Source organism: Frankliniella occidentalis, unplaced genomic scaffold (genome assembly GCF_000697945.3).
Source record: "Frankliniella occidentalis isolate FOCC.00 unplaced genomic scaffold, Focc_3.1 Scaffold143, whole genome shotgun sequence".
Lineage (NCBI taxonomy): Eukaryota > Metazoa > Arthropoda > Insecta > Thysanoptera > Thripidae > Frankliniella > Frankliniella occidentalis.
The window spans coordinates 384276-394309 of record NW_026267270.1 but is presented as its reverse complement, the minus strand read 5'-3'; the positions used below and the strand labels follow the sequence as shown (position 1 = coordinate 394309).

At 62.9% G+C, this 10034-nt stretch overlaps 1 protein-coding gene and 1 non-coding gene across 3 annotated transcripts in view; both read right to left on the bottom strand.

The window, feature by feature from the left end:
- The window catches only part of LOC113211906 (box A-binding factor-like), a 38956-nt gene that overhangs the window by 15689 nt on the left and 13233 nt on the right, over positions 1 to 10034 (bottom strand). For both annotated transcript variants that reach the window (XM_026430435.2, XM_026430436.2), the window contains exons 4-5: positions 3370 to 3449; positions 2937 to 3245 (exon numbers count right to left, since the gene is read on the bottom strand). In XM_026430435.2, coding sequence (XP_026286220.2) covers positions 2937 to 3245; positions 3370 to 3449 — 389 coding nt within the window. The remainder of the gene's footprint in view (positions 1 to 2936; positions 3246 to 3369; positions 3450 to 10034) is intronic.
- Positions 4708 to 4780, bottom strand: Trnar-acg (transfer RNA arginine (anticodon ACG)). Its single transcript has one exon. It is a non-coding gene; the product is annotated as a tRNA-Arg (tRNA).

Sequence of the window (10034 nt, the reverse complement as noted above, 5' to 3'; positions counted from 1 at the left end):
CCCGGGGCCAAGCGGCACTTTTGAGCGCGCCGCTGCGACACGTAATGCAATATTCCTATTCTCTACTGTTCAAACTGAGGCGGCGGAGACTCTCCCGTGCAGGCGGTCCAGTGCAACGCCCCCTGCGGCTGCGTCTTGGCGTGGCCCACCCGGGCCCACCAGGACTACACCAGGGCCCGCGGGCCCCACCATAAAATGCCATATAAAAATTACGCGCAGAACTGCGGCCCGCTCTTGTCGCTGAGGTGAGAGAAGGTAGTGCATTGACGTCGAGGGTCTCGCTCCTTTCCCGATCCCCGGAAATGGCGCAGACCTGGCGCCGTGGCCATTCGGCGGGGCGGGCGCTCCCCGGGGGTCCCAGGAGGGCACCGGATCATTGTATGGCCTGCTCGGAGTGAGTGAGGAGTGAGCTACTCCCACCTCGAAGCATCACGACACGAGCGAGAAGAAGTTCTCAACCCGCCGGCATTCCGGAGCGTTTATTCTCTCGACGTATAGCTACTTGCCAGGGCAGCAGTACGACACAGCAGAGCCATGGAGCCCGGCCCGGAGGGGAGGGAGAGAGAAAGAAAGAGGGAAGGAAAAACTAATGGTATCAGTAAGGTCGCGTGTCCCGCTAGATAAGGCTGGCTGACTCGGCCCCGACGCACAGTCACTTCCAGCGGTGGCGTGGCGGGGCCGGGCGGAGCCAGGGGACGGAGATGGAGCCGCGCGGAGCAGTCCAGACAGACAGAAAAATAATACCGGGAAACGGACCCCGGCCAGACTGCGTGCGTCCCAAATAACAGCTCAACGAATCGCAGATCAGACGCAACTTTGTCATCGGTCCCCAACTCACCCCTCTCCAAAGAGCCTCCCTCGCTGGGGCCGGCCTAAGCAAACACACAAAAAAGTACGGGGTTGCTGAGAGGGGAGGAAGGGGGAGCTGCTGCGGGGAGCCCTGACGGCTAGAACAAGGTACAAATAACCTATAGGCAGCCCCCACCCCCTCATTTTTAAAATAGTTTATCGCTACCCTGCTTTTTATCCGGTCGGGGGGCAATAACCGAACATATAAAGTTCATTTTTGGGTCTGATATTGGAGGGGCTTGAGCAGCGCGGCGCGCCTATCTAGCCGGAATTAGAAAGGAAGTACGAAAGTCATTATCGCCTTTTTCGAAGTTGAAGATAGTTCGCGTACAGTTGAAAAAGGAAGGGCGTCATCGGTAGTCGTGAGCATTCGGGCCTGACTGAGTGTCTGACGCGGCCGAGTTGACGCAAAGCTAACTGTGGTAGCGTCAGCAGTCATAACGCGTCACCATAAAGACGTTGTTTTCCAGACTATATGGGGAATTGCTTCTTTATGCGATGGATGGAACGACGGCGTTAGCTTCCGTTTAAAACTTGCAACATTTGTGTCTTATTTTGTTGCAGGCACCTGAACGAGGATTTTGACCCGACCCGACGCTCGTAAATCCCCCCCGCACAACACATCGAAGAAGGGGTGAAAAAAACCTCCACACCCATTAAAGTAAAGAAGTCGCGCGGCCTGACGAACTGCGACCACCTGGCTGCGGCCAAGGCCACACAAACTGTCAGAAATCGAACAGAAATAATTTCCAAGAGTTCGTGCCCCTGTGTGAGTGTGCGTGTGTGAGTGTGTGTCAGCTGACTCGAACAAGCCCCTAGGCCCAAAGGGCGCCCCCTACTCGCCCCTGGATTTCACGCCGTCACCAATAAATCTGTCAAACGAGCCATTAGAATGAGTGGTGCCCGCCCCGCCGCCCCGCACCGCCCCGCGCCCCCATAATCGCTAGCAGGTGCCGGGCTTTAACACTTTGCTCTGCAGGCCGCTGTCTCTCCGCTCCCACGGGACGTTACGTTCGGCCGCTCCCCTCGGCACCCACGGCGATGTTCGCGGAGGCGGGGGGAGGGGGCAGCCGCGGGGGCGGCGCCTTTCCCACCGTGAGGCCCGTCACCTCCGCCAGGCCCGCAACGAATGACAGCGTGGTGGTGTGCGGCTGGCCGCGGAGAGCACGGAGCGGAGAGTCTGTCGGGGTGGTGCGGACGAGCGGTCCTCTTGGGGGCCGCGGTAACTTGTTGACATTCCAGTCCGTCCCCGCCCCAGATAGGGCACGCGCGTGCCCCCCCCCCCTATCCCTCTCGCTCTCTCTCACCTCGCCGCGCTTCCCGCTGATCAGTGTACAGCGCTGCTGGACAGCGACTGCGATTAGCACGGTGAACCGCCGCCGTGCGGCGGCAAGCCCAGCCGAGCCCGGTCGGCCAGACAAACTTTCCAGAAACGCGATATCAATCGAGCATCAAAGCTGCAGACACAAATCGGACCACGCTACGCTGCTACGCCCGTCGTCTGCGGTGCTGAGCGGTGCGGTGGCCGCGCCCCCGGCGTATGTTCGCGTAGGCGTAAAGACGCACTAGCTCCCCCCCCCCCAAAAAAAAAAAACCACGCGAAAATCACGAGGCAAAAATAGTTTTAATAGGCCCTGTCATCTTAAATACACATGCGGAGTGCGTTTTCCTCGGAAGAACGTCTGGCCATAACGGCCAAGTCGGCTCGGGCCATTACCCCCCCCCCCCCCCCCCCCCCCCCTCTCTCTCTCCGTCAGGTCCCGGTCCCAGGTCCCGGGTGTGCTATGGGGTTGAAGTCACCGACCCGCCCCGGCCCGCTCCGCCCCGTCCCGCCTCGCCACAAGGCTCTTGCCTTCGCCCCCGCCCCTCACGCGGTTCGGAAGAAAGGATCAGGTTCCGTTCTCACAAACGCGAAACAAGTGTGCGCCTTTTCTTGGTCCCTTCTCGGGGTTTGCGGTTTGGTTCCCATTTAAACTTTTGGCAGCGAATTTTGTGGACTTTGCAAGTAGTAGCACCTGATCACATACTATTACACAGGTACAATAAGTCGTAGTCGAAGCAGGGTGGTCGTAGTATGGTGTACTCACTGGCTGACAGGGACGCCGACGCGGGGTTGTTGGAGAGTGGCGCGCGCCGGGGGCTGGTGGGCCCGGCCGAGTACATGCTGGGGTCCGTGTAGGTGGTGGTCCACAGCCCCTCCGGGGACGCCGACGTGCCCACGCCACCCGCCGCGGCCGCCCCCAGGTACGACGCCGAGCTCGGCGGGCTGTAGGAGGACGGGCTGCTGCGCGAGGCCAGCGGAGAGGTGACGAGCGCGGACGTGCCGAAGCGCTGGCTGTTGAAGGCGGGCAGCGTCGTGTGGGTCTTGGTGCTCGACAGGGAGCTGTAGTCGTCCGCTGCAAAAATCAAAATAAACCGTCAGTACCGTCCATTCCGGACCTAACTTGGGTACCAGCAGGCTTCTAGCTTCCAGTGCTTCCTGTCGGCACCCGCGGTGGTCACAAAAGCGCCCCTGTTTACCTGTCGTGCTCCATAACTGCGTCGGTGTGTTGTGCGCCTGATCCGGGTTGAAGTACTGCATGGCCCGGTAAGCGTTGGGACTGTAAGCAAACGGAAAAAGATCGTTTATCGTCAACAACGCGCTTTCGCTCGGACAGGAACATGACACGGGGAGGAAGTGCAGGCAACTCGGCGCCCGGCGGCCCCAATAACAAACGGCCTGCTTGGGGTCGGAGCGCGGCGCGGCGGATGTCCCTGTCGCGGGTCCCCCGCCCGGCAGATAGGCAACTTGCTCGACCAGAACTATCGCGAGGAAGGTAACGAGTCCACCTCACAGTCTGCCACACTGTCACGCAACGCGGCCGCGAGGGCCGTCCTCACGAAGCGCTCTGTGAAAAGGAACAGCTTCTGACGACGACACTCACTGACCTTGCGTCACACCGCTCTTCTTGAGAGCTTCGTGAACGCAAGAGCGACTAAAAATGAACAAGTCCCGCTTTTTGTTGTGTTTTTTTTCCTCGACTGCCCGCGGCCTGCGCATTTTCGGGCGTGTCCCCGTTATCAGTGGCGGACACGGCGCGGCGGGTGTCCTGCAGGGAGACACTCACCAGGCGCCGCGACGCTTAACACAACGCCCCTGCACTGCAGGCGCAGCCCACCCGGCGCGGCCGCCCACCAAAAATAATTAGCCAAACGACACACATCGACCTTTGGATCTAAAACTCCCTCGCCACAAAAATGATACATGCAAAGATATCCCCTTTCTTTTTTATTTTTTAAGGGAAGCTCAGGTTGCCCCCGTGTTGTTTTAAGAAAGCCCGCGACGAGTATCAGAATAAGACCGCACAAGGTCAGCAGTTATCGTAAATTGTTTGAGTCGCAACAACGAGATATGTCAGGAATTTCGCGGAGTCCAAAGATCTCTCTCCATTTCGGCTACCTTCGAAAATACTGAACTCGACTGCAATCTGAATAAAATCAGTCGTTTCATAATGTGTCACATGTGTTGCACATGCTCAGGTTTCACGATTGATTCTTGGTCAAGCGGGCGCGGTGAACTGATTTTCCTCGTGGAGGCCGCACTTCTTTTCTACGAGCTACACTCGGTGTGCGTGCGCCGTGCCGTGTGGGGCTTTGACCGAGGGCAATCGCTGACTGAGCGGTCGTGATATGCTGATAGATTTTTAATGACTACCGTTTTTACCTGGCGCGACCGCACGGCCGCCGAGTCTGATACGTTTTGCGCGAACCTAGTGCCACGCGGATGACGACTGACGCAGCGCAAGCGCAAGACTGTGTAGCACCCATGAAAGTTCCCATCGAGTTGCTAAAGTAAAAATAAACACGAAAAAAAGAGACCGATCCTGCCAGGATTCGAACCTGGAATCTTCTGATCCGTAGTCAGACGCGTTATCCGTTGCGCCACAGGACCGCATGGTGAAAGCGTGCGGCTTGTTGCTGCCAGTAGCCGCGCCCGGGCTCGGCCGGCGGCGGTGTGGTAGGGGGCGCGGCGTTGCCGCTGTGACGACGGACCGCCGAGCCCGGGCGCGGGTCGAGACCGCGGGCCGCGGGCTCGCAGGAGCGTCGCGGCGAGGAGAGCCCCCCTCCGCGAGGACGCAAGGTGGGCAGGACGGGCGGGCAGGACAGTGGAGCCACAGTCATTGGCGGGGAGGGCGGGGCGTGGAAGGGCCTACGCGTCCGCGACTCCGGCCAACAGGTGGTCCCGTCGCTCCCCCTCCTCGAGCGTTTCTCTCTCCCCGATAGGCTAAGTTTCCACCATCGCCGTCGGGGTGACGACACAACACGCGTGATTCACACTTGATCGCGCACGTCCGTGTCCCGGCGTGCCAATATGAAAGGCGACGCGCTTGCAGAAAAAGTCGTGATCATGACGATTTTCTTCCGCATAGACAAAGGTGTTGCAGTTATCGGAGGAGAAGGCCCACCCTAGCTCCCGTCAGCACCCCTCCAGCCGGCGGGCGGACGCAACTACGAGACTACGACGAGTGAGTCAGTGGGCAGTGGGCCGTGATTCAATAGGACAGCGCAGCAGCTTTGGCGACGAGCGGCCGGGGCGTAGTAAACATGGCATGGCGAGCGAATGACGCCACGCACCCCCTGCACGCCCGCCGCCCCGTCACGCGGCTCACGCGCACGCGCCGCGCGCACGCTCGCCGCCCCGTCACGCGGCGACTCACGACAGGTCGGCATGCGGGGGTCCACCACACACCGCGCCGATGAGTCCGCACGAGGCGAAGAGGTGGTGCGAGACGGTCCTCGCGCGGCACGTGCACGCGGCATACCGGCACACGTGGCTGGCGGCCGGCGGGACACGGCCAGGACGACCCCCATGTCCCGGGCCAGTGACACCCGCACGGCGCCCGGCCCGACCCGCCTCGGCCCGGCCCTGGGCCCGGCAGTGTAGTGTGTTTCCTTGCAGGACACGGGGGACATGGGTCGCAGGCGATAAGCAAGGAGGCGAGACGCAGCGGAGACACGTGCGCGGCGAGGGCGGCGGAGCAGCACGGTCCGCAGCCCCCGCCGCGCCCCGCCGCGCCCACAGACACCTGCACAGGCCGAGCTGGGCAAAGGCGGTCGAGATCGCCGCCGCGCCAAACCGCTGCTTCCGGGGGGCAGTAGGAGTGGCCAGACGGCGCGGGCAGAATCCAGAGGCCAGGTCACCGACCCGAGCGATGGCGAGATTCACACGTAATGATGAGGAAATATCGACCTCTGCCCCCTCCGGCATCCGGGACGGGGGTCCGCGGCGGCGACGGCTGGCGCGGCGGTCATGAGGTGCTCCGCCTCGCGGGCCGTGTCCAGACCACCGGCGGCCGCGTCCACGTTCCCTGACCGCGACCAAAACCCTTATCGGGCGGCGGGCGACGCGAGGCTCCTCGCGGACCGAGAGACCGGGGCCCTGCTGTTACCATGTCACGGGCCCGACCGGGAAATCTGCAGCTCTCTTGGCCATAAGAGCACTGATATTGACACGCGTCGAGATGCAGGAGGCAGGCAGGAGACGACACCATCCATTCCACCGAGCGTGCTCAGGGTCCGGGATGAGGCCCCCCCAAGGAGAAAAGGGCTGCTGACAGGTAGCCCGGGCGGGGCGGGGTGGCGCCCGACAGATAAAGCTGTCCAGCCAGACTCACCTGACGCTACTGGCGCTGCTGCTGAGTGCGGGGGGCTGCTGGTGCTCGCGTGTCCCGCGTGTCTCCTGGCGTGGCGTGGCGCGGCTCGGTGGCGACGATAACGACACGACAGGTTTGGCGGGGCGGGAAGCGCGTCCGTCCGACCTGCGCGGCGGCGAGTCGCGAAGTGTGGGGCTCGCTGAGCGATTTGGGCGCAGCTGCGGTGGCGGGTACGGCAGGGCGGGGCGCGGCGGGCCGGGCCGAGCAGGGAGTCTGGGGGTGGACGTTTGACCCACTTTTGAGGGGCGCGGCGGGGCGGGGTGGGGCGGCGGATCAGCGGGCGACCAGCGTTCGCGACTACCGGGCGGGGACTGACGGACTGGCAGCGTCCGCCTGCCTCCTAGTAGTTAAGCCCACATGGCAGAGTGGAGGCAGGGCACGGCAGGGCACGGCGGGGCAGGGCAGGCGCCGGCCGCGTACACCCATGTTTGCAAAACAGGCGCGGTCGGTCACCGCCTCGACACGGCACAGCCCCGCCGAGCACCCCGCCCCGCCCCGTCACTCAGCTGGAGCAGGCTGACCACCCCTCGGACTCCATCCCGCAAAGCACCAAGATATTGTCGATCGCATTCGGCGAGGTTTCATCATCGATCGACATGACGAATCGTTCGGCGGGAGGCGGTCCGTCAGACGCAGGCCCCGCAGACATAGACGGGCGGGTCGAGCCCGCCGCAGGGCACGGCGGGGCGGTGCTCCGCGGGGCGCGCCGGGGCAGCGCTGGGCCCCACCGGAGACCGTCTGCTCCCCTGTTGTCATCCGTCCGCCGCGGCCTGCCTGCGAGGCCCGGGCCGACCCGACCCTGCCATTCATGGAATTCGAAAGGCTCTGCCGTTCCGGAAAAAGAAAACCGCTGACTGCATGGAATTAGCAGCGATATCGAGTCTGGACTTTGTTTTGGTTCAGGCCGATACCTGAAAACGGGGCTCAGTCAGCTCAGCAATGGGATCGGGTTGGGAAATGAGTGCAGCCACCCCACTGCTAGGCGAGACGGAAAGAAAGTGGTGTCGGTCGGGAGTCTCCCAGCGTAGCCAGCCCGCCAGTACTCCAACCCGCTGAGAGACGGCAAATGAGGGCGTCGGCCTGGCGGTGCAGGTGGGGCCCGGGGTGAACGCTTCGCACCGCGGCCTTGCTGCGCACGCGGCGCGGAGCCACGCGGGCGCCCCATGCTCGCCGGCACGCGCCGGGCGCCACGTAGCACCGCGTAGCGCCGCGGGGGGGCGTTGACTACCGGCGGCGTGGCGGCAACGATGTCAAACGGTCCCGATCACTTCCAAAAGGACGCACCGTTAGCTCACATGGGATCCTAGTACCCGCCGCGGGAGGCTGACCCCCGACAGCTAGGCTGTACCGCACGCTTGCGCGCGTGCGGGTTGCCTAGCAGAGATGGAGGGCGCACAAACCCGGACACTCATCAGCCGGTACAAGGTACAACAGAACAGTTCGGACACACGTCCAGCGGCGCCGTACCGTGGACGAAGAGGCTGACCACTTTGGACGGCCAACGTCTCCACGGCAGGCAGCACGCCCCGCGGTCAGGGAGGCCCGTCAGGACACCGAGAGCCGCGTGCTCAGCCTTGAGGCCCGGTCAGGCGACCCTGGGACGTGACGGTCACACAAACACGGTGCCGGGCCGGGGACCTGCGAGCGGTGCAATACACCGGGGCCTGCACCTCTGACATCACCCCGGCCCCAGTTCATGCCCCCTGCAGAGGTGCCGCCCGCCCCGCGCCCCCCGGCCCGCGCTGGGTGCGGGTCATCGCTGCCCCCGCGCCACTGCTCCCGGAGAATGAGCGCCCCGCGCGCCCAGAAAGGAGAAAAGTGTTCGGAGCACGTGCTTTGCTCCGGCTTGTGCAAGACGATGGGGGTTGGGGGCACGCCCCGAGTGAGACGTCGTCGTCACCGCACCGGGGTGCTGCCGCTACCGGAGCACGCGGAGGTAGGGTGGGCGACCCAACGTCTTGTTTTCGCCGGGGAGCGTTGACCGGGCCGCGAGTCGGCGTGCAATGCGTCCCGCACCGCGGCCGGGGCCCATAGCGTTAGGGTAGGACTGTGACGGACTGTGAGAAGAAATTCGAGTCAGCAGCGGTGTGCGCTGCGCTGCGGCGCGGCGCGGCGTGGCCGGGACGTGGCGGCGGGTGGCCGGGCGTGGCTGATCGATGACAGCGAAGCTCTTCTCCCGCGGCTCGCACATCGGCCCGCAGCGTTGGGGCTGGTCAGGGTGTGCCGCCTCAGCATACCCACGGGCCGCAGGCAGCGCGACGGCTAGCACCCGGAGCCACTGGCCTCGGGGCTCCCCGGCTGCTCCTGGTGCTATGGTCTCGGAGGGCGGGCAGGAAGCCGGGCGGAGAGCGGACGATAAGGGTTGGTGTGGTGGCAGGAGGACCAGCGCCGCCGCGCCACGCAACGTTACACCTGCGAATGCGAGCCGCAGGGCCGGGGGGGCGCTGGGGGAGGAAGGCAAGGCGAGGAGGGGCAGCGGAGAAGAGCGAGGGGGCGAGGGGGACCAGCACAAATAAACAAGGCCGACCGAGGAGTCGCGTGACAATATGTACATTATGAGGACGAGAGTGTAACGCTGAGGGGCCGCTGCGCTGCAGGCGTCCGCACAGGACAGCCGACACCCGTCGCCGCGGCGGCAGGGCGCGCGCAGGGCCGAGCACGACGCTCTAGTGGCCCTCGAGCTCAACGGGCCACGGCACGACGGCTTCTCGGAAGACAAAACAAACACTGCCAGGATCGAGCGGCACCCAGGCGGCGAAATGACGCGGACAAGAAGAGAGGACGTCGTCGAGACGCGTCGGGAAGACGTCATCAGCACTTTCTTATTGCGCGGACCTGGCAGTTCGGACCCGCGCTCGCCCGCGACCGAGCGCGCTCACGCACGCACATGCATGCCACGAGGACAGAGAAACTCGGAGCACGCCGCGGGACCGCGGATCACGAGCATGCAGGGCATCACAACGTCAATTTTAAGAATACATGTAAAGCAGAAAATGAACATTGCAATTATAATGCGTTTTCGAAGCGTTTTGGAAAAATTTTCAGTGTGTTCTCCTAGAGAACGCTGCCACAATTCTGAAAACGCTCCGATAACGCTTTCAAATTGCATTGTTAATTTCCGATTTGTGCGTTTCCGTTACGCGTTACGTGACGTTATTAAGACGACGCCCTGCCAACATGCCAACCGGGAGCAATTCGAAAAGAGACTTTCGCACAGAAGGCAAACAATAACGCAGGGAAGCTCGAAAGAATTGGCACTCCTTTCCGGTCGGAGTCATTCTGATTGCGGATCTTCTACCAGAAGATAACATTACAACCCCTTACATTCGTACTGGCGTCAGCGGTCGGGGGGTTCGGCAATGGCAAAAGAAGAAACTACCTCCCCTCCCCCTTCCAACCTGTTGTTCCAGGGAGATGCCATTCTTGCGGCGTTCGCTTTCTCGGAACTGCCCAGTAGCGCATGCCTCAGGACAGCTCGGGGCGTGGCGGGGA